The 24,251-nt window shown below is 45.7% G+C and overlaps 1 protein-coding gene across 4 annotated transcripts in view; it reads left to right on the forward strand.

Annotated features, from left to right (window-relative positions):
- The window catches only part of GDPD5 (glycerophosphodiester phosphodiesterase domain containing 5), a 194,579-nt gene that overhangs the window by 147,861 nt on the left and 22,467 nt on the right, over window positions 1–24,251 (forward strand). For all 4 annotated transcript variants that reach the window (XM_071814418.1, XM_065833682.2, XM_071814488.1 and 1 more), the window contains 4 exons: window positions 2,533–2,631; window positions 5,229–5,322; window positions 9,999–10,144; window positions 23,639–23,721. In XM_071814418.1, coding sequence (XP_071670519.1) covers window positions 2,533–2,631; window positions 5,229–5,322; window positions 9,999–10,144; window positions 23,639–23,721 — 422 coding nt within the window. The remainder of the gene's footprint in view (window positions 1–2,532; window positions 2,632–5,228; window positions 5,323–9,998; window positions 10,145–23,638; window positions 23,722–24,251) is intronic.

Genomic DNA, 24,251 nt, shown 5'->3' on the forward strand with positions numbered 1-24,251 from the left:
CAAGCTGTGCGGAGAGACAGTGCCCAAAATAACGGCTTGGCAGGATTTAATGGTAACTGGCAATCTGCTAATAGCTAATTAAGGGCACAGTCCTGAATCTGCCAATGTGCAGCTCCTTCTGAAATCGGTTGTTCTGCACATGACAAGGTCATGCAGGATCAGAGCCTGAGCCAGATGTGTCACCCACCCAGGACAGGGAGCACACAGACCTCCCCGCCCTTTCTTTTTCTTTCCCTTTTCCTTTTCTTTCCCTTTTCTTTTTCCTAGAAATTACAGAGATTATGCTTCCTTGGGAGGCGGAGATGCAATGCAAAGAGGAGGTGGGGACCATCTGCCTGCTGCTGCAAAAGAAATTGTTGATTCTTTAGTCTAACATATGCTTCTTCATTGGGGGAAATGATATTTTTCAGACACGCTCCAGGTGGCTGGTGGGTTTGGATGAGTAAGACCAGAAAAAAGAGTGTGTTGGTGGAAATGAATTAGTCCTTGCCTAAAAAAACCCCTAGCTTCTCTTCCTTCTTCCAAAATAGTCAATCTTTCATCGCAGCTCAGATGTGCTGCTCTGTCTCTCTCTTCCCTTCCCCACACCTCCCTCAGCTTTCTAAGCAGGTTTAGATAAGAGACTGGATTAAGTTAATATTCTTCTCTGCAGCCTCAATGAATTAACTTCAAATATAGATTAGTAGATGTGGGAAAGGCTGATATGTGCGAGTACTATGATTCATTCCAATTTTATCCTTTAATCCTGCAAAAATTGGTAGCACAAGTGTGATGGGAGCGGCTGAGGGACCTGGGGGGTTCAGCTGGAGAACAGGAGCTGAGGGGAGACCTTCTGATCTCTGAACTGCCTGAAAGGAGCTGGGAGCCAGGGGGGTCGGGCTCTGCTCCCCAGGAACAAGCGCCAGGAGCAGAGGAAACGGCCTCAAGTTGAGCCAGGGGAGGTTGAGGTTGGATGTGGGGAACAATTTCTTCCCCAAAGGGCTGTGGGGCATTGGAACAGGCTGCCCAGGGCAGTGCTGGAGTCACCATCCCTGGAGAGTTGGACAGATGGACATGAGGTTCTCAGGACGTGGGGCAGTGCAAGGGGTGGGGAAACGGTTGGACTCTTAAGGGTCTTTTCCGACCAAAATGATTCTATGATTCTTATAGTCCCCTGTCGTTATATATTAAAGTGTTTTATGTACCTGTTGGGAATATGTTTTTTTTTCCTTGTCCAAATTTGAAATCCGTCTAGAGATGTCCTGTGGATCCTAGATGATTAGTTTGCTGTTATGTATCAGCTGGCCTTTTCTACACAAGTCTCCCACACAGATTTTGGATCTAGAGAGTACAAGAGATTGAGACTCAGAGCAGCAGCATCCTTTTAATCCAGCAGGCATGCGGTACAGCAGAGCGTGAGACACCAGACGGAGAGGCGGGCGATTGTGAACTATTTTTTGCAGACAGCACAGATTTTAGGTCTTTACAGCTGGAGTTATTTCTGTGGCAGTTTTTGACAGTTTGAACTTTTTACCGTCAAAATGAAGGTGATGTTTTCTCTTTGACCGCTCCGCTCATGCTTCTGAGTGCTTCTGCATTGAGGAAGAAGAAGGCTGGGGCAATCAGCTGATGAACTGAGCCTTGTTCTGCCATCTCAGTTTACCCACTGTCATCCAGAACCTCTTCTCAAGCTGCAATATCTGTTATAATTGCTCCATCAACACAACTTGGATGCCGGTTGCACGGTTGTTGCTATTTCAGACTCGGGTGAAGTCACATCTGCGCGTGAAGTTGTGCTGAAGATAATTGCGTAGGGATGGGGATGCACAGCCTTGCTTGCACGCGTATTCGTCTTTTACTGACAAGTGCGATGTTCATTGTCTGTTGGGTGTGTTCAAGCTTTATCCCCAAACAGAAGCATTTGACAGTCGAGATGAGCCAAGGCCACCAACCTCTCATAGCACTGGTACACCACAGGCTGTTGCAGCAGAGCCAGGAGAACCCAGGATTATCTCCTGAAGTTGCCTAACAGAACCTAAACTGTATTTAAGCTGTTTCTGATCCAGTTTGGCAGGGAAAACCACCTGATTTTTCCATATCTTTGGTCACTCCGTGAAGAAAGTGAGAGATATCATCCATGAGATGTGTCCTCCTGGGATTATTTAGCCCAGTGCTGTTTCATTGATAGTGGAAAACTGGAGGTTCATAGCATGGTAGGATCATTTGGGCTGGAAAAGACCTTTAAGATCATAATGCCCAACCATTAACCCAACTCTAGCACTAACCCATGTCCCTGAGAAGCTCATCTCCTTGTCTATTCAACTGCTTCAGGGATGGTGACTCCACCACTGCCTTGGGCAGCCTGTTCCAATACCTGACATGGACTGGAACAATACACAAGCCCAATCTCTTTCCTTGTGGGTCCTAAGACTTGGTTTTTGGAGCTGTTTATTATGTACAAAAGTTTTCTCACCCTCTATTTCCCAACCTGTAAAACTGCTATGATAATGAGACAAAGGCTCCAGTATGTAAATACTCTCATATTTGCTGCAGATTGGCCTGATGACGACCTTGATAACTACCGTGGTGACCATGTCATCGATAGCACAGCTTTGGGATGACGAATGGGAGATGGTATTTATTTCACTGCAAGTAAGTTGTCTGTGAGGATGCTTCTCTGGGTGGAGAAAGGGGCCACTGCAGCTATATGTCATGGACTTTCATACCCTGTTTCCCCAAAAATAAGACAGGTCTTATATTAATTTTTGCTCCAAAAGATGTTAGGGCTTATCTTCAGGGGATGTCTTATTTTTCCATGAACGACAATCTACATTTATTCTTGAACAAAAAAAAATCAACATTTATTCAAATGCAGTCATGTCATCACATTCTGTCACATCTGTCCTGCAGCATTCTATTGCCAATTACTTTTACTTTTTTAGGTGTATAGCTGCCTGGACACTATTTGATTATTATTTTATGAACTGTAACTAGGGCTTATATTTGGAGTGGGGCTTATATTTTGAGCATCCTGAAAAATCATGCTAGGGCTTATTTTCAGTTAGGTCTTATTTTCAGGGAAACAGGGTAGAATCATAGAACTGTTTGGGTTGGAAAGGACCTTTAAAGTTCATCTCGTCCAACCCTCCTGCAATGAGCGCAAACATCTTAAACTGGATCAGGCTGACTTTGTGTCTTTCTACTGCATAAAAACCTGTCTTGATGTTTATCGCTCCCAAAATTGAAACATTGGCAATGAGAAAAATTTGCAGCAAAACTCCCATGGAGTCCTCAAGGCTTTTTCCTTTAGACTCCATCCAAGACTTGGCTGCAGGGTTAGACGTGGGAAATACTGAAACTTGGTGCGATTTTGAGTTGCTGGAGGGTCAGTACAATTCCTCTTGACTTCGCCAGCAATGCTCTGGTGGTTGGTGTCCAAGTCTGGAGAATCTTGTGCTTCCCAGTCTTATGGAAGAAGTGCTCTTGGTATGTTTTCATATGGCACATACATTTATATATGTTTTAAAAAGAATGCAACTTCTGTGATCTAGTCCTCTTTTAAAGAAGACTAGTGGTATGCTGTGGGACTATGTAAGTGTTAGATGAAAACAGTTACGAAACTGTTAATTTATTGATAGAACTGCTCTCTATTCCTTTTTATCTCTTCCTCAAAATGAGTTAATAAAATATTTTGCCTGTGAAAAGCTTGAGAGTTTTACTGGTGATCACTGGTGTGTGCATGGGAATATGCATATCTATGGGGGAAAAACAGCTTTCAGACAAGAGATTAATATTTCTTAACAGTGCTTCACTTTTCTTGTATTTTAAGGATTTAGGTAGACAGAGAACAGAAGCTCGACTGAGAGGATGCACCTCAAAATTTTTCTCATCTTGATACATGGTCCAGTGTGTTCATAGAATCCCAGAACAGTTTGGGTTGGAAAGGTCCTTCCTGGCTCATCCAGTGCCACCCCTGCCATGAGCAGGGACATCTTCACCAGCTCAGGTTGCTCAGAGCCCCGTCCAGCCTGGCCTGGGATGTCTCCAGGGATGGTTCAGCCACCACCTCTCTGGCCAACCTGGGCCAGGCTCTCACCACCCTCAGTGGAAACAATTTCTCCCTCATGTCTGGCCTGGATCTACCTCCTTTAGTTTCAAACCATCACCCCTTGTCCTATCACCACAGGCCCTGCTCAAAAGTCTGTCCCCATCTTTCTTCTCGGCCCCTTTTAAGACTGGAAAGGCTGCACTAAGGTCTCCCTGGAGCTTCTCTTCTCCAGCTGAACACCCCAGCTCTCTCAGCCTGTCCTCCCAGCAGAGCTGTTCCAGCCTCGCATCATTCCTGGGGCTCCTCTGGCCCCTCTCCAGCAGCTCCATGTGTGTCCTGTGCTGAGGACCCAGAGCTGGACCAGCACTGCAGGGGGGTCTCACCAGAGCAGAGCAGAGGGGCAGAATCCCCTCCCTCCCCCTGCTGCTCACGCTGCTGGGGATGCAGCCCAGGACACGGGTGGATTTCTGGGCTGCAAGCGCACGTTGCCGGCTCATGGCCAATCTTTCACCCCCAGCACCCCTGAGTCCTCCTCCTGGGGGCTGCTCTCCATCCCTCCATCCCCAGCCTGGATTGACACTGGGGGTTGCCCCGACCCAGGTGCAGGACCTTGCACTTGACCTTGTTGAACCTCATGAGGTTCATTTGGCCCACTTCTTCAGCTTGTCCGGGTCCCTCTGGATGACACCTCATCCCCCAGATGTGTCACCTGTACCACTCAGCTTGGGGTCATCTGCAAACTTGCTGAGGGTGCACTTGATCCTACTGTAATGTCATTGAAGATGATGTTAAACAGTACTGGTCCCTATATGGACCCCTGAGGGACAACACTGTCACCAGTGTTCATTGAGACATTGAGCTGTTGACCAGTGTTCAACTGGACTATAAGAAATTTCAAACTTGATGGCACCAAGAGCCTCAAATGAATTTACATGATGTCTAAGGAGGCCTTTTCCAGATATGTGTTATTGGGTGAGGTCTTCCCCAAGGAGGAGTTCCAAGCTTTGCCGCTTTGCTTTCATAGTGGCCTTCTTGGCAGAATAGATGGCCAAAAAGAATGCAGGAACCTGTTTTAGGAATGGTGTGAAATCCAACTGGAAATGGAGGGCTTTGATGCCTTGTGGAGCCTGCAAGTTGAACACATTTGCAAGGTACTGGAGTGCTCATTGTAATTTTTATCTCTCTTTCTTGTGTCCTGCAGGCCACAGCCCCCTTTTTGCACATAGGAGCACTTGTGGCGGTCACGGCCCTGTCATGGTTGATAGCAGGGCAGTTTGCTCGAACCGAGAAAGCCAGTGAGTACCGCTCGTGTCTTTGCATGGTGGTCAGAGGTTGGTGGGGGGTTCTTGGGGTGCTGAGCCCCCCACAGCTGCTAATGCACAGCGTTCTTTGTATCTGGCTGACAGTAGCTCAATATGCGTCAGCAACGTGCCTTGGCAACCAAGAGGGCAAACCATATCCTGGGGTGCACTAAACCAGCTGGTCAAAAAAGGGGATTATCCTACTGTATTTGGTGTCAGTACTACCTCACCGTGGCACTGTGGGCAGTTCTGGGCTCCACAATTTAAGAAGGATGTGAAGGTCCTTGAATATATCCAAAGGAGGGCATCAAAGCTGGTGAAAGAATTGAATGTCCTCTGAGGACTTTGGGCATCTCTAGTTTGGAGAAAAGGAGGTTGAGGCTCTCTGCAGCTTCCTGAGGAGGGCATGTGGAGTAGGAGGTGCTGAGCTCTTCTCCCTGTGATCCAGTGATAGGATGCATGGGAATGGTTCAAAGGTGCATCTGGGAAGTTTAGACGGGACATTGGGAAGCATTTCTCCACAGAGAGGGTGGTCAAATACTGGAACAGGCTTCCTAGGGAGGTGTTTGACACCCCAAGCCTGTCAGTGTTTGAGAGATGTTTGGATAAGGCCCTTTACAGCATGCTTTAACATTCGGGCAGCCCCGAATTGGACAGACAGTAGGACTAGATGATCATTGTAGGTCACTTCCAACAGAAACAGTCTACTCTATTCTGTCTCATAAGTACCTCTCGCTTTCCAGACCTCACTGGCACTTCTAGATTTTGAAATCCTTAATGGACTTGTTGCTTGTGATGCAGCAGCACCCAGAGGGCTCACAGAATCACTGAATGGTTGGGGTTGGAAGGGACCTCTGGAGATCATCCAGTCCAACCCACCTGCTAATGCAGGGTCACCAGAGCAGATTACACAGGGTCGCATCCATGCAGGTTTTGAATGTCTCCAGAGGAGGAGACTCCACAACCTCTCTGGGCAGCCTGGTCCAGGGCTCTGGCCCCTCAGAGTAAAGAATTTTATCCTTGTATTCAGATGGAACCCCTTGCATTTCAGTCTGTGCCCATTGCCCCTTATCCTGTTGTTGGGCACCACTGAACAGAGTCTGGTCCATCCTCTTGACACCCACCCTGGAGATATGTATCACATTGATCAGATCCCCTCTCAGCTTCTCTTCTCCAGCTGAACAGCCCCAGCTCTCTGTCTCTCCTTATAAGAAAGATGCTCCAGACCCCTCAGCATCGTTGTGTCTCTCCACTGGACTTCCTCCAGTAATTCTTTACCCTTCTTAAACTAGGGAGCCCAGAACTGGACCAAGTGGAGACCTAGTCCCCAATGGTTAGGTGCTTCCTAAATGCATGTTGAGACATGGTCAAAGGTCTAAGGAAGCAGAGAGGTGAAGGACACACAGAACGCAGCTCTTCTTTTTGATGGTCCTGTCCATGGAAATAAGCTTTTCTGTGCACCTCCCCTGTCCTACCTCATTGCTGGGATCTCTTCCAAGCCTAAGACGTTCCTTCAAGTTTTCTTGTGAAATAATTTGATCCTTCTGTGCCCTCAGAAGTGTTTTTCTTCAGGGCATCCATGGATGTTCTTAGACATCAGTGCCAGCTCCAGAAAAACAATATTTTAATTGGTATTTAACCTGCAGCAAAATAAAAGCCCTGGAAGGATTTGGAAGCACTTGCAAAAGACTTCCAAGAAGTGGGAATTAAAAATGAGGAAACGGTGTCTGAAGATGGAAAAACATTGATATTCAGAGAGACCTTTCAAAGAAAGAAGTGCTCTGCCTTCATTTATATGTATGCCAATGAAGCTGTACCTGGTTGTCCTAGCATGTCATTAGGCTGCCAGTTGAGCGAGGATTTGTGGATACGCCTGGAGCAGAGACTGCATGTGTTCCTTGTGAATTCCTCATACTTTTTCTTTTGCAACTGAGTTCCCTCAAAATTGCTTGTTTGTTTGTTTTTTAATAAGCCAGGAAGCTGTTTTCCTTCTTTTTTTTGCCCTTTTTTTTTGTTTTTTTTTTAAGAAAAACATTCAATATTTTTCCTGTACCATTGGATCTTTAAGCTATTTTGAGGTCATTTTACTTGTGAAAGTTATCTTTCCTGGAGGAGTTTACAGACTTTTTGGTACAGATATGCTTGACATGGTGGTATTAAAAACGGAAGAGAAGAACTGAAATCTCTGTGAGAACCTACAGTTTGTTGCAATGGGAAAATAATATTTCACTCACTATTTTGGGAATAACTGATGCAGCTGCAGGCATTGGTGCAACAATATCTTCTTGTCGTTTTTGAGGCATGGGGCAAAAAGCAACTGGATTTTTTACTGGGCAAATTTACACTTTTTGTTTGTTTGTTCTGTTTTCCCGATGCTACTTTTTCCAAACCTGGAGAATAGAAGTTTCTTGAATAGCTCCAGTGTTTTAAAAAGTAGTAGCTTGTTTTCCAAGCTTGCTTCTGAGGTCAGATAGAATATTGAAATCAAAGGAACCTTGGAAGCCTTGAGTAGTAAAAGAGTGTGAGAAAGATGCTCTTCCAGGAGCCCAAATTGGACTGGAGTGAGTGGTCACTAAGGGCACGAGGCATGGGGAAGGAAGGTTTGCATCTACATGTTCTCATTGGTGTTGTCATGTAGACAACATGCTTGCTTGGCTTGGGTCATCACCAGCAGAAAGTCTTCCAAACAGACCATCCAACCTCAAGTTGAACGTTATTTCATTTTTACTTTTTTGTATGTGGTCTTAGTTGCTGCAGATTCATGGCTGAGGTCTTCAGCTCCATTTTAATGTGGTCTGTGAGCCAAGTTGGGGCAACCTTTCCTTGTGCGTCCAGTCCAATGATCAAAACATTTGGAAGCCCATGTGCTTCATGTGGTGCTTGCCTTCAGTCTGAATTTGAACTGTTTTATCCCTAAACTGCAGTACCAAGAAGGAAGGGACCAAATTCTTTGCACAGCCTGAGACTTAGGCTGATTTTTCAAAGCCTGGTTGCGTGGTGTTCCTGGAGTGAGCAAAAATTGGGTTAGGATAATGTTTGGTGTCCATCTGGAGGTTTTGATGCTGGCAGTGCACAATTCCAGGGCACTTTTATGGTGCAGGACATGACATGAACTCACTTAGCAAGACACCATCCAGTAAAATTAGCAGGCAGAGTTACTAGTGTTACTTTCTGGCTGGTAGAAACATGTTTGAATGAAGCTATTAGATGCTGAAAGCGAAAAATAAGTTTATTTGTGTGAAACCAGATCAGTTGTGGTCAGGACCAGAGCATGGCCATTCTGTCCTTCCCCTAAAACCAACAAGCAAACAAACAAAACGAACCATGCCTTCACAGAATCCCAGAATGTGAGGGATTGGAAGGGCCCTGGAAAGCTCATCCAGTGCAATCCCCCCATGGAGCAGGAACACCCAGCTGAGGTTCCACAGGAAGGTGTCCAGGCGGGTTTGAATGTCTGCAGAGAAGGAGACTCCACAACCTCCCTGGGCAGCCTGGGCCAGGCTCTGCCACCCTCACTGAGAAGTTTCTTCTCAAATTCAAGTGGAACCTTTTGTGTTCCAGTTTGCACCCATGGCCCCTTGTCCTATCACTGGTTGTCACCGAGAAGAGCCTGGCTCCATCCTCCTGACACTCACCCTTTATATATCTGTAAACATGAATGAGGTCACCCCTCAGTCTCCTCTTGTCCAGCTCCAGAGCCCCAGCTCCCTCAGCCTTTCCTCACATTGGAGATGCTCCACTCCCTTCAGCATCTTTGTTGCCCTTCTCCATTTTGCATCCATGGCAAATACATTTTAAAGAGATTTTTGGAGGTTCTCCATTGAGTTCCAAAGCCTTAATGAGTTTGAAAAATGAATAATAATAGTATTAAAGCATAAAGCTTCTTTTTTATCTGTGGTTTCAAGTGACTCCAAATAGCTCAGGAATTCAAAGGTGCCTTTTTGTTCTTTATGAGGGATGCATGTCTGTGGGGAACAAGGGATGATTCTGTTGTGTTGTCTGCACCTTCGAAAGATTCCTGGATACTTCAGGAGTTTGTGAGAAGTCACTGGCAGAAGGACGTGGGTCACAAGCCAAGAATTTATTTAAACATCTTCAGTTTAACCAGTAAAACATTATTGTAAATTAACTCAGTTCTATCTGGCACAAATCCTAATGGAGAAGCAGTTAAAGTGCTGTTACCCCGGCTGAAATGGGTAGTGTTAGTGAACCACCAATATAAACACAAGCTATGTAAACCCAAGTGAAATTAAATGTGCCAACACGGAGCTGTGACTCATTTGTAGTTATGTTTAACTGGTGATTGATATCTGCCATCAGGCAGGGCAAAATCTGGTGCTGTGCCACCCAAAGGGCTGGAAAGTGGCTACATTTGGGCTACATTGCTAGGTTTTCAAGCAATTTTCTTTACTCTTTGTATTCCCAATATCAAATGAAGTGAACCTCCCTCAAGAACTAATTAGCTTTTCAAAGTTTTGTTGTTGGTTTTTTTTGTTTAATAGAATATGTTTTCCTCTTAAACACAGAGCTTTGCTGTTGTGCTGGGGCAACAACCGTAGACCAGTCTCTCTTCTGAAGGAAGATGAAGACGTCTTGACTTTGCTCCCGTGGTGTGAGGAGGTCAGGACCAACATTCTCACCAGCTCTTTCTCTCTCTTTTTCCATCTCAGCTTCTCAGATGCTGATGTTCACCACATACCTCGCAGTTGTAGTTGCACTTTACCTCGTTCCCCTCACCATCTCATCCCCCTGCATAATGGAGAAGAAGGCTCTGGGACCAAAGCCAGCTATTATAGGTCACCGCGGAGCACCAATGGTGAGCAATTTCAATTTTAGTACTGTGTTGTCTGACTCTTCTGCCCGTGTTAAAGGATGATACCAGATCTGATGGTCTCCAGGCTGCTCTCCAGAGAATGTATATGACAAATATAAGCTAGAGGCACCCTCCTGGCTAGAATTATTGTGGAGGTAAATCAGAGTCAAGTCACACCCTAGATGTTCTAGATGCCTTATGAACAACAGGATAATCCTTGCCTTGCTCATGGTGGTTTGTGCTGTTTCATTTTTCTGGCTGCTAGTTCTGCTGGTTTTGGGCTCTCCAGGCTTGACCCTTGAGCTGCAGCAGTAGAAGTTTGTGATATTTGTTTTTCTTTTTTAGAGCCTGAGGCTCATTCTTTGTGGCCTTTGCAGGATCGGCAATGGTTAAACTCATCTCACAGCAAGGTGCCTTGAGTGTGTGGCAGCCTGGAAAAGCAAACAAGCGGCACCATACTCTTGCATTGCAGATCATCATGAGGCTGCATGAGGTGATGAAACAATCCCATCATCTGCCTCTGGATAGACATTGAAAACATAATGATATAGTCTTTTATTTCCCAAGGTTTCTGGACATGTGCAGGGTAAAGATGGAGAATGCTGGTTGGAGCACATAATGCTGTCCTGTGGCGTTTGGGTCTCCAGTTTGGGTGCTTCTGCACCCAGGTCCATTACATTCTACCTCATTCTCTTTCTGCTGGTTGATTGTGGGTGTTAAGAGGACACAACCAATCAAGAGGGAGTGGTGCCCAATGCCAGAGTGAGGGACAACAGGCACAGACTGAAACACAGGAGGTTCCATCTGAACATGAGGAGAAACTTCTTTACTGTGAGGTGCCAGAGCCTGGCCCAGGCTGCCCAGAGAGGTTGTGGAGTCTCCTTCTCTGCAGACATTCAAACCCACCTGGACACCTTCCTGTGTGATCTGCTCTGGTGACCCTGCATGAGCAGGTGGGTTGGACTGGATGATCTCCAGAAGTCCCTTCAACCCCAACCATCCTGTGATTCTGTGATTCACTTCAGTCCAGACCACATAGTGCAATGTAGGCATTTGCCTTGCAAATATATGGGGTTTTTTTAAGATATCCAGCTATTTTTTCTGATGTTCGAAGCAAAAAAAAAAAAACCCTATATATATCTAGGCTATCAGAACCCATTTGACTGGTTGGGACATGCTTGAGCTCCTCTCCAAGTTCAAGAGTGCTCAGTAGGAGTTTGCTTGGTGAGATAAACACCTATCATGACACAGAAATATTTTATTTTAGTTGTCTTTATTTTAATGATTTTTTTTTTTTAAGCAATCCCTTGAATTTCCAGCTTGATTTGCATCACTCTTTTAACTATATTGCCTCTGTGGGTGATCAAAGGGAGTTCTGGGCATGACAAATGCTTTTTCCTGTCCTACTGAGTTTGTACCAACCTTGAAGACCAGAAGAAACCCAGTGAGACTCTGTGCTCTGTGTGCTTTCTGCATGGCAGAAAATCAAAAAACCTGTTGATTTTCTTCCTGTGTGGTTTCCTGGGTGACCCCATAGCCTTCTAAAGAAACTAAACAGCAGACAAAATGCTTCTGTCCTCCAGATTGAACTTGTTTAGATGAACCCGATTGGAGCAATACTCTCAGCAAAGTCTTGGTCCATTGCTTTGCTTCATGTAGCAAGTGATAAGACAAGAGGAAACGGCCTCAAGTTGCACCAGGGTAGGTTCAGATTGGATAGTAGGAAAAAAATTCTTCACAGAAAGGGTTGTCAAGCGTTGGAACAGGCTGCCCAGGGAAGTGGTTGAGTCACCATCCCTGGAGGAGTTTAAAAGGTGTATAGATAAGGTTCTTAGGGACATGGGTTTGTGCTAGAGTTAGGTTATGGTTGGACTTGGTGATCTTGAGGGTCTCTTCCAACTCAAATGATTCTGTGATTCTGTGTTTTTCCCTGGAGCCAGAAAACACCCCTTGCAATATGGAATAAACCTAGCGGGGAAGATGCTGCTTGCATATTAGGGTGCATAAGGTGGCTGATGTTGATCAAGAGTGGTGATGGAGGAGACTTGGTGACAAGTGTGGAGCTGTGGCCCAGGTGTTGTTCAGCAGGGTACATCCCTGGGGAATGACCTATTAGAGAGCAGCATAGGAAGAAAGTGACCTGGGGTCCTGGGGACAGCAGGGTGAGCATGAGCCAGCACTGGGCCCTTGTGGCCAGGAAGGCCAATGGTACCTGGGGTGGGTTAGAAGGGGGTGGTCAGTAGGTCAGAGAGGTTCTCCTGCCCCTCTGCTCTGCCCTGGGGAGACCACCCCTGGAATATTGTGTCCAGTTGTGGCCCCTCAGTTCCAGAAGGACAGGGAACTGCTGCAGAGAGTCCAGCGCAGCCACCAAGATGCTGAAGGGAGTGGAGCATCTCCCGTGTGAGGAAAGGCTGAGGGAGCTGGGGCTCTGGAGCTGGAGAAGAGGAGACTGAGGGGTGACCTCATTCATGTTTACAGATATATAAAGAGTGAGTGTCAAGAGGATGGAGCCAGGCTCTTCTCGGTGACAAACAATGACAGGACAAGGGACAGAGGGTGCAAACTGGAACACAGGAGGTTCCACTTAAATTTGAGGAGAAACTTGTTCCTGGTGAGGCTGTCAGAGCCTGGCCCAGGCTGCCCAGGGAGGTTGTGGAGTCTCCTTCTGTGCAGACATTCAAACCCACCTGGACACCTTCCTGTGGAACCTCAGCTGGGTGTTCCTGCTCCGGTGCGGGATGGAACTGGATGATTTTTTGAGGTCCCTTCCAATCCCTGACATTCTGTGATTGTGTGATTCCCCTCCTTCACCATTCCTCAATATGTGGAGCTGGTTGTCTAGCCGCAGATGGTTTTCTCTAAAGCCTGCAAGAACGAAGATCAGAGACTAGCAAGCCTTGTTCTAACCTCCAAGCAATAGTCTGCATGTCGCATGATGAGTTGGCAGTAGGTTTATCCATCTCTATGTGTAGTTAGTGTCCTTGAACTGTGCTCTTGAATGGCAAAGTTAAGAAGGGAGAAGCAATATGAGGACCAGAGAGAGATAGGGTTGCGCAGCTGGAAAGTGCCCAGCAGAAAAGGAGCTGGGGGTGTTGGTGCCAGCGGCTGAACATGAGCCAGCGTGTGCCCAGGTGGCCAAGAGGCCACCAGCATCCTGGCTGGGACCAGCACTGGTGTGGCCAGCAGGCCCAGGGCAGTGACCGTCCCTGTGCTGGGACCTGGGGAGGCCAAACCGTGAATCCTGGGGGCAGTTTTGGGCCCCTCACACCAAGAAAGGCCTTGAGGTGCTGGAGTGAGTGGAGAGAAGGGAACAGAGCTGGGGAAGGGGCTGGAGCACAAGTGTGATGGGAGCAGCTGAGGGACCTGGGGAGTTCAGCTGGAGAACAGGAGCTGAGGGGAGACCTTCTGATCTCTGAACTGCCTGAAAGGAGCTTGGAGCCAGGGGGGTCGGGCTCTGCTCCCCAGGAACAAGCGCCAGGAGCAGAGGAAACAGCCTCAAGTTGCGCCAGGGGAGGTTGAGGTTGAATCTGGGGAACAATTTCTTCCTGGAAAGGGCTGTGGGGCATTGGAACAACCCTTGGAGGGATTGAGTAGACACAGAGATGAGGTTCTTAGGGACGTGGGTTAGTTCCAGGGTTGGTTTAGTGCTTGGAATTGATGTGATCATGAAGGTTTTTTCCAACCAAAATGATTCTATGATTTTATGAAAGCTTCCTTTGTAGTTCCATCCATGCCCAGCTTTCCACTCTGTAGAATGTCACCTTGCATCTGAAGAGCTCCACCTACAATGCAAGTCCTCAGGTTGTACTAAGTCACATCTTGCAAACTAATGATTTTAAAGCTGCCCCAGAAGGCATTTTTTGCTAATATGGTTTTGTTTCACAGGGCTGCTTGCTGTGCTTTTGCTGTTGAGCCCAATTGTATGTAGATTTACTTTGCAGAAAAGAGCAAGTGGAGCTGGAGAGGAGGAAATAGCCCAGAGAAGAGCCTGGAGATTGGGCTGTAGGACACAGACATCCTCCCATGGGCAATGTCAAGATCAAAAGTCTGCAGAGCCTGGGAGTTTGGGACCCAAGGTGAAACTGGATCTAGTAGGAGTGGAGATGATGAAAAGCAATGGAATATTTGCCTTCAGATGTCCTGAAGCGAGACAGATGTGGTTTGTGAGCTGTGCAGACAAACAAGCTCTCTGATAGAGCCTGAGAGCTGGTTGCTTCACCTGTCTGGCAGGACTGGGTCCATAATATTGCATTTGCATGTCCAGTGTTCTCATATTAAAAAGACACAAATACAACCGACTGGTCTTCTGACAAAATCCAGCAAAGGAGATCCATAGGATGGCTGAAGATGCTTGTCCTGAAATGAAGTATTTGTTGGTGTATGGTATATGGGGAAAAGGGGGGTGAAATGGAGAGTTTCCCAGGAAAGCTTTAGATGTGCGCATGTCCTGAGGGGTGCTGATCCATCAGTGCATGCACACACCCTGTCGCTCTTCTCTTGTCCCTTTAGAATCTTTAAGAACCTCATTCATAGCATCTGTGTGAGAGCAACTCAACTGCCCTACTTGTTGTGTGGAGGAAAAAAGTGAGGAACATAGGCCACGTGGCTCATTTAATTTGTCTTGGAACACTGGAGGAGTGGAAAAGTCCTTGCATTTTAAGTAGGAAGAGAAAATCAGAAACCACCCTGGCTTCTGTGCCTAGATGAAGTGTGGCTTTTCACAATAGTGGAGAGCTACTGGTTCCACACTGGTTGACTGTCTGTCTGTCTGTAGTGGTAGTGCTCCTCCAAGCAACATCCCTTTGGTATCATCCTGTTCCCCCATTAGTTTTAATGCCTTGCTGGAAAGACTCTTCTGCATGACTCTTTCTACCTTCTCTTGCCTAAATGTCATCCAGTCATGACCTCTCTTTGATGTGCTAAATGTCCATTCTCATCAGGGTGCATCTGGAAACCTCTTTTCCTAGCAGGCGTTTAGTTAATCAATTGGTTTCTTCTCAAAGGCTCTTTTAATATGAATTCTTGAACCTGCAGATCTGTTTCTGTTTTTCTGGATTCCCATCAGGGTTGCGGTGACACTGTGCCTGGGAATTGAGGGCTCCAATCCTCACTTGATGTCTGTTGGTTTGAAACTTTCTTGTCCTGGTAGGTACAGGAATCATCTAACACCCCAAAACATGAGATGGGGGTTCTCTGTAAATTTTGCATGTTAATATGTTAAAGGTTTATGAGCAGGTGTCTGGTGTCCTTGCTCTTTTACCTTTCTTATTCTTCTTACAAAATCTAGTTGCATTTTGTCTTCAATGCCGATAGACTTGACTGTCTTCTCCCTGTGATGGTCAATAAGTCACTTATGCTGAGGATAAACCAAAACAAGAGTAGGAGGTAGAAGCTGGGACCAAATCTGAGATGGAAATGAGGAACTTCATCCAGTAGGACACCAACACCTACTGCCATTTGCACCTTTAAAGTCTTTTCCCAAATGTCTTTCCTCACATGGTTCTTGTGGTGGACGTGGGTTGTCTTTGCTTTTGGGATGTGAAAAAGGTGCTGCCCAATAATATTGAATCCTACCTGCTTTTAGGTTGCTAGTCCTCAATATACACTCCTTATGAAAATAATTAGGCTCATCATGATGATCTTTGATCTCATATCATAGGTAAATCACCCAAAGGATTAATAATAGCAAGGACTTACCTGAGCAAGCGCTGCATCTGTCTCCTTGGAAACCTTCTTGAAGCCTGGAAACTCCCCTCCCGTTACTGGGACCAAAAAGGTACTGGTTGGTCTAAAACCAATCAGACTAGACTTGTGGAAACCATCCAAGCCATGTTAGAGGCAAGAACATCTCTTGATTCCAGAACTGGATGCTTCAGATAGCATCAAAATAAACACTTCAGGCAAACCACCCACACAGCTGGTTTTTGGTGTGTCTTAACACCGCTGAGAGAGACTGTCCCAAAACAGCTGTCCATGTGCTGTGAAGCTCATGACATTGAGCTCCTTCCTGCATGACAGAAGATGCCCATGTCCTCAATGAGCACAGCCACTGTGCCTGGAGGAACGTTTTTTTGTCAATGCTGATATATTGCCTTTGCACAACTCTGGAGTGGAGAAGTACACATTGCTGGGACAAAGTATCATGGTGGACAGTCAGCGTTTAATTGCACTTAGGATTTGCTGGTTGGATTACTGCATGGAAATGTTTTACCTTGACAGGGAACATGTCTTGCTCTTCCCAGGAAAATTCCAGCAAATACGGCCTTTTGGTTGTTTTTTGGCACATGAAGGTGAAGCCTCCAATATATGTTGACATTCTCACAGAGCTTCTGCTTTGTCATCTTGTGGTGCCAACTATCAAAAGGAGCATGAGCAGACCCCCCTGCAGTGCTGGTCCAGCTCTGGGTCCTCAGCACAGGACACACACGGACCTGCTGGAGAGGGGCCAGAGGAGCCCCAGGAATGATGCGAGGCTGGAACAGCTCTGCTGGGAGGACAGGCTGAGAGAGTTGGGGTGTTCAGCTGGAGAACAGAAGCTCCGGGGAGACCATAGTGCGGCATTTCTGGACTTGGAAGGGGCCGATAAGAAAGATGGGGACAGACTTTTGAGCAGAGCCTGTTGTGATAGGACAAGGGGTGGTGGTTTTAAACTAAGAGGGGAGATTCAGGCCAGACATGAGGAAGGAATTGTTACCCCTGAGGTTGATGAGAGCCTGTCCCAGGTTGGCCAGAGAGGTGGTGGCTGAACCATCCCTGGAGACATCCCAGGCCGGGCTGGACGGGGCTCTGAGCAACCTGAGCTGGTGAAGATGTCCCTGTTCATGGCAGAGGTGCCACTGGATGAGCTTGGAGTGCCCCTTCTAACCCAAACTGTTCTATGATTCCATGAAACAGTAATAAAGAGTTCTGGTTGGGATTGTGGCTTATTGGAGAGCTTTCAGCTAATGCAGAAGTACTGGTGATTTCTTTCTAATGTCAGAGGCTTTTGTTTTCTTAGTGGTTTTGAGGCCCTTTGTTTCATCTTGGGTACCAAAATATTGCCGCCACCTATTTGGGATGGCTTTGTTTTTTAAAATCTTCTGAAGTGCTTTGGTTTGTGCTGCTTGTTTTGCTGAAATCAAGAAGCATTGGCTTTTCTGTATGTCTTATGCACACCCACCTGTTTGAAAGATGGCCAATTAGCCTGTCTGCTGGTCTGATCAATGGTAATGAACAATCACAATTAACATCTTCTGTCAGACCTGGAGAAAGGCTTGTGTTCCTTGAAATAAATCTACATAAACTTAGTTGGTCATTCATTAAATCAAGCTTCAGCTTTTTTTTGTGTGTGTGAAGTATAACAAGGAGGTCTCATCTCCTGTATCTAGTTATTCATTTCTAATGGCTCTGTTCTAATGAGTTTATCTTGTTGTCCAAGGCAATCCTTTATTTTGTTTTTCTCGTTTTGCGCTTTGCCCCTTCCTTTCAGTCTTTTCCTGAGGTGCTGGATATGGGTGCTTTCTAAAATACCTAGAATTCCTAGGGATTAAAGATATATTTTATTTTTGTTTAAACAGTGTTGTTATTGCCTCATAGAGACCTGGCATGATGAGATGCTGATGGTGAAATTCAATGTATTGGCAGATCCTACCTCAGGCCCTTACAGTGAACTTCAAAGGGTGTTGTTTTATAGGAAGAAAAATACCATTTTTCAGGTATTGCCCGGATCATGCTTTGTGTTTTTAGCCCAATTATTGACTCACTATGAGATTTATACTGGAAAGGAGGGAAAAGGGAGGGAAAATTAAATATATATATATATATATATATAAATTCATGCTCCTGTTTCCGAAAGGATGAGGAAAATATCCTTTGCTTCACAGAATCCCAGAATGTCAGGGACTGGAAGGGACCTGGAAAGCTCATCCAGTGCAATCCCCCCATGGAGCAGGAACACCCAGCTGAGGTTCCACAGGAAGGTGTCCAGGCGGGTTTGAATGTCTGCAGAGAAGGAGACTCCACAACCTCCCTGGGCAGCCTGGGCCAGGCTCTGACACCCTCACCAGGAACAAGTTTCTTCTCATATTTAAGTGGAACCTTTTGTGTTCCAGTTTGTACCCGTTAGTCCTTGTCCTATCATTGGTTGTCACCAAGAAGAGCCTGGTTCCATCCTCCTGACACTCACCCTTTCCATCTTGATCCCCATGAATGAGGTCACCCCTCAGTCTCCTCTTCTCCAGCTCCAGAGCCCCAGCTCCCTCAGCCTTTCCTCACACGGGAGATGCTCCACTCCCTTCAGCATCTTAGTTTTCATTAATAAGTTTTCAGATTAAATCCTTTAGTGCAGCTTATTGCACAGTGCCAGAGTTGTGCAGTGGCTGCAGTTAGTTTGGAACAAATTTGGTTCTTCTCTTCAAGCTTCTTCATTATTCTCTCAAACATACAAATGATGCAGTGAATTTTTTTGAGGGCCTGGCAAGGTGGCTAGTTAGGGGAATAATACAGTGTAGTGATGTCCAACCGTAGCAAGTCTGTGCTGTTCTAACTAGCTCACTTTCATAACCTTCATTAAGGAAGGTCCAAAGCTCTTGGCTCCGTATGAAGGCATTTGCAATTTGACTTCTGAGCACAAAAATAGTCAAAAGGAGTTCATCCATGGGTAATTTTCTAGCAATTACTTGCTGCATCTGAAGCAGGAAGAAATGAATAGTAGCCTGATTTTTTGCAAAGAATGATCATTGCTTTGTGCCCCAGGGCTTCATTCACTTCAGAGCTGGTTTCTTAAACTGTTTGTGTCCAGTTGCACTGGATCACTGCGAACCTGGATTTGGGTTTTAGACATAATGTGTTGTATGATTTCAAGGAGGAAACCCATCAAAGAAACTGGAGGGAGACAGAGAGAAATACAAGCAGAAAACTTATGCATTTATTTAGTTATCACAGTTTTGCTGTAAAGTAAACAAATCAGCTCTAAACTCAGTAAGTAATTTTTGTACCAGCAACTGTCCCATTTGGATGCATCTCTGCCCCAAACACGCTGAATTTGGGCCTTCAGCTCCTTCCTTGTTGGAGGGAGAAACAGGCTGGGGTTTGAATGTCTGCAGAGAAGGAGACTCCACAACCTCCCTGGGCAGCCTGGGCCAGGCTCTGTCACCCTCACTGAGAAGAAGTTTCTTCTCAAATTTAAGTGGAACCTTTTGTGTTCCAATTTGTACCCATTACCCCTTGTCCTATCGTTGATTGTCACTGAGAAGAGCCTGGCTCCATCCTCCTGACACCCACCTCACTTTTTAAGGGATATGAACTCCTAGCACAGAGAGATCCTGTGTCCAAAGTGGTGCCAGTGGAACCTCCAGGAATAGACAGCATGTGATTTTAGAAGACACAATTAAATTTACTTTCCTGGCTTTCTGGTTGACCTTTACTGGCTTATGTCATTGGTATGAGTGACTTCAGTCCCCTCAAGGCCAGGATCGAGCAAGAGTTTAAGAAACCAGGGAGGATAGCTTTCTGCATCAATGATGGACTGGTTTGGAGATACAATGATTTATATCAGGGTGGCTGGCTCTGGATAGGTTAGGAGCTTACCCATCGCATGCTCCCAAGATGACATCTTTGCCTGGAAGGCTTATAATCTCCTTTTCAAAAGCTTCTGTCGTACAAGGAAACGGGCTGATAAATAACAGCATTGTGGTGTTATAGAGATTACCCAGCACGTACCATCGTAGGGCACAGTATTCTGGAGAGCACTTCTGCTGACGTCCGTGCCGGTTGCTGATTCAGAGATGTTCATCCATCTGTGATGCTCTTCAAGAGGATGCTCTTCACTTCCAGTGGTGTCGTGATGAAGCTGATGTTAGAGTTTCTAAGTGTGTATTTGAACTGCCAGACCTTAAGTGACTTAGTTTTAAAATGTTGTTTCCTCTGTAAAGCTGCATTTTCAACACAGATCTGGCCAGTTTTCAAGTTTATTTAACTTGCATTTGGGGTCAGGTTCTTGGAAAAGGAATGGATGTGCCTCGTGTCTGAGCAGCCACACACAGCCCTGGTGGGATTCAGTTAGGTTTTGATCTTCTAGAAGAGTGAAACTTGGTCTTCTGCCTCTGCAGGGGCTAGAGATATGAGGCAGGAGTGAGATAATAGAATCATAGAATAGAATCATAGAATAATTCCAGTTGGAAGAGACCCTCAGGATCACTGAGTCCAACCATAACCTAACCTAACTCTAATAATATGAACCATGTCCCTAAGAACCTCATCTAAATGCCTTTTAAATTCCTCCAGGGATGGTGACTCCACCACTGCCCTGGGCAGCCTGTTCCAATGCCCCACAGCCCTTTCCGTGAAGAATTTTTTCCTAATATCCAATCTAAACCTCCCCTGGTGCAACTTGAGGCCATTTCTTCTTGTCCTATCACTTGTTAATTGGGAGAAAAGACCAACACCCTCCATGGTCCAACCTCCTTTCAGGTATTTGTAGACAGATATTCCACTTCTGGGGCTGGGATTATCTCTCCGTGGGGTTAAGCCCAGTAGCAACTGTCTGAATGCTGAGAGTGGGACAGTCATAGTGAACTGAGTTTCAAAACTCAATGAAAATCTCAGTTTTACTGAAGAGAGGCTGGAAGTGCCTTGAACCTTGTTATCAAACAGCAGACCCTGTGTCTTCTCTGGGTGAGGATTCTGCTGCGCCAGAGTTTGGTGCACAGGACAGACAGGACAAGAACTTGGTCATGCTGGTCATCTTTTGCAGAGGTGGAATACTGTTGTAGCCACACGTGTTTGCTTTCGTTAGCCCAGATTCATGCAAAATGAACTCTTAATTAATTAGGTGTGTCATCCTGCCCTTGTTGTCCTGCCCGTTTTATATCAATAGCTTAGCTGAAGTAGTCCGACCTGCCTTTTCCAGTCTCCTTCAGCTTGAGAGTTGATGTACAACTCAACACGCTTCGCTTTTCTGTTCCTTGTACATCCACATCCCTGGCAGGACTGCTTATATGGGTGTGGGTTCAGTTGCTGTTTGATGTGGTGCCGCATCTTGAGCTGGGACTTGCATTGTGTCTGCCCAGGAACCCTTCCTTAGGCTGGTGGTGTTGCATCACCCTTTGGTTTCTCTAGTTCAACTGTTTCTAGTTTGAACACCACACACGTTATTTCCTTATGACTGCTAGAGTCTCCCCAAAAAAATATTGAGCATTACCCAGCAGAGAGAGGATCATCTTGCAGTGTTATCCTGAGGAAACCTGAAGTTACTTGATGAGGAAACCTGAGATGTTGAAAGCAACCCAAGAACATAGAGTCATTGAATCATTTTGGTGGAAAAGACCATCAAGATCATAGAGTTCAGCCATTAACTCAACACTGTCAGTAGCCCATGTCCCTGAGAACCTCATCTCTGTGTCTGTCCAACCCTCCAGGGATGGTGACTCCAGCACTGCCCTGGGCAGCCTGTTCCAATGCCCCACAGCCCTTTGGAGAAGAAATTGTTCCCCACATCCAACCTCAACCTCCCCTGGCACAACTTGAGGCCGTTTCCTCTGCTCCTGGCGCTTGTTCCTGGGGAGCAGAGCCCGACCCCCCTGGCTCCAAGCTCCTTTCAGGCAGTTCAGAGATCAGAAGGTCTCCCCTCAGCTCCTGTTCTCCAGCTGAACCCCCCAGGTCCCTCAGCCGCTCCCATCACACTTGTGCTCCAGCCCCTTCCCCAGCTCTGTTCCCTTCTCTCAACTCGCTTCAGCACCTCAAGGCCTTTCTTGGTGTGAGGGGCCCAAAACTGTTCCCAGGATTGGAGGTTTGGCCTCCCCACGTCCCAGCACAGGGACGGTCACTGCCCTGGGCCTGCTGGCCACACTAATCAGGTCAGCCTGGATGGGATCTCCAGCTCTTTGTGGCTGCTGCTCCCTGCTGACAGCTCTGGGCATTGGGAATATTTAGTACAAAAGCTCTTTCAGCTTGACCTTGTGTGACCCAGCGCTGGGCTGTGCAGAAGGGTGTGATGGGGATGTTTCCTCTGTCTTCTCCTAGACAAGTCAGACTTTGATTTGGAGCTTTTTTTTTTGGAAGATAATGCCCCTTTGTTGAACGAAAAGAAAAATAACTAGTATTGATATGTGGCTTGAGCCAGAGGAATTCAGTAGTGAGATACCGGAGCTGTGTGAAGGTTGCTGCTGACATTTGCTCTGATTATTTTTCCCTGAAGATTTGCTGACCTAAACACGTAAGGTTATCAGCTAATAAGAAAAAAAATTATTCTCAGACACCTTAAAATCTTCAGTGTGTTTACTTACTGTGTATTTATTATGTATAGTAATTTTTGTATTTATTGTGTGTGTTTCTTGAATGGTAAATTTAGGCCCTTTTGCTTAATTAGTCTGCTTTCCAAACCCTGAGTAATTCTTGAATATCATGGGTTACGAACGCTCATTGATGGAAACTTAAATGATCCTGGTGGTGGCAGAGATGAGTGGAAAAACAGGATGTTACACCTGAAAGCACAAGTGGAAAAAAACCCAACAAAAATCAAGAAAATTATTTTTAAAAATAGCTTTATTTTGACGTGCTTGTGTTTCAGTGCAGAAAACCTGCCAACTTTTTTCTCCATAGCTGTCTCTTTTTTTCTGGTCTGCCTGTTGTTGAATTATGCACATTTGAAGGCCAGCTATACTGTGCTGGTTTTGTAGAAAAACAAAGTATTTGTCTTCACCCTGTACTGTTTTCAAACAAACCCAAATTCCGTTACCATCTGCTCCATTCAACACAAAGGAATTTGAAATAAAAATTGAGTCCTCACCTGTGATAGCTGTAGGGACAAAGCATCTATGCTTAAGGCTAGTTTTTTCTAATTATTGTTAAAACTAACTATAGAACATTGGTAATTAAAGAAATCTGGTTCTTAGACTGAGCAGCAAATTACTTTATTGAATGAGTAGATCTGAAAATCAAATGTGTGCTACAGAACCTGTGGTCTAGTTGTTCTCCATGGTATGGATAATACCCTGGTTTATGGACTTTCTTCTTTCTATAATGACATTGTAATAGTTTCTTTTCATAGAAAAGTAGGACAATGAAGAGCTGTTCAGGTGTTTTAGATAGTTCTGGATATAACCTGTGGATAGAGAATTGGCATCACAGTAACAGTCGCTTTCTGGAGGTCTCCAACAAGCCACTGTTTGGGTGACCACACTGGTGAGCAAATCTCTCATACACTAATTTTCCACCAGACCTCAGTCGACCTGATTTTCTGGTACTGCAGGTCACAATAACTCTGCGTTAAACACTATGTGTGAGAACAACCATCAGTGGAGTCAAACACATTGGTCATCTTCAAACTTCAGTAAGGTGTGATTATGCTGATACTCCAGTGTAACTGACTACTACATTATCTGCAAGATAAGACGTTTTGGCTACTTATTATCTCTAAACCTTCGTCCCAGTATCCTCGCTGATACTGCTTCATACACTTTTCCACTTACTACTAATCTCTTATTGCCTTTCTTTTATGTTTTTTTTCTCTCCTTATAGTTGGCACCAGAACACACTCTGATGTCTTTCCAGAAGGCAGTGGAACAGAAGCTGTATGGAGTCCAAGCTGATGTTGTACTGAGGTAAGCCAGGGTGCTGGTGGGTCTGAGAATTTCATAGAATCATTTTGGTTAGAAAAGACCTTCAAGATCATCAAGTCCAACTGTTAACCCACCCCTGGCACTACCCCATGTCCCTGAGAACCTCATCTCCGTGTCTGTTCAACCCCTCCAGGGATGGTGACTCCACCACTGCCCTGGGCAGCCTGTTCCAATATCTGACAACCCTTTCTGGCAAGAAATTGTTCCCAATATCCAGTCTAGACCTCCCTTGGTGCAACTTGAGGCTGTTTCCTCTTGTCCTATCACTTGTTACGTGGGAGAAGTGGATGACGCAAACCCTGCTGGTGGGTCTTTCTTATCCAGTGTGTCTGGTTGTTATTACTTTTTCCCATTGAAAAGGGCTCTCGTGATAAACATACCTGATAACTCCTGTCTGTTTCTATTTGTAATGCACAGATGCTACTAACTATTTCACTGAGATGATGGTTAAAGGTGAAGCTGTCTAGGTAGGAGAACTTGGATACCTCTGTTATGAAGCTAATCTTTATTAC

Source organism: Patagioenas fasciata, chromosome 1 (genome assembly GCF_037038585.1).
Source record: "Patagioenas fasciata isolate bPatFas1 chromosome 1, bPatFas1.hap1, whole genome shotgun sequence".
In the NCBI taxonomy this organism is placed as follows: domain Eukaryota; kingdom Metazoa; phylum Chordata; class Aves; order Columbiformes; family Columbidae; genus Patagioenas; species Patagioenas fasciata.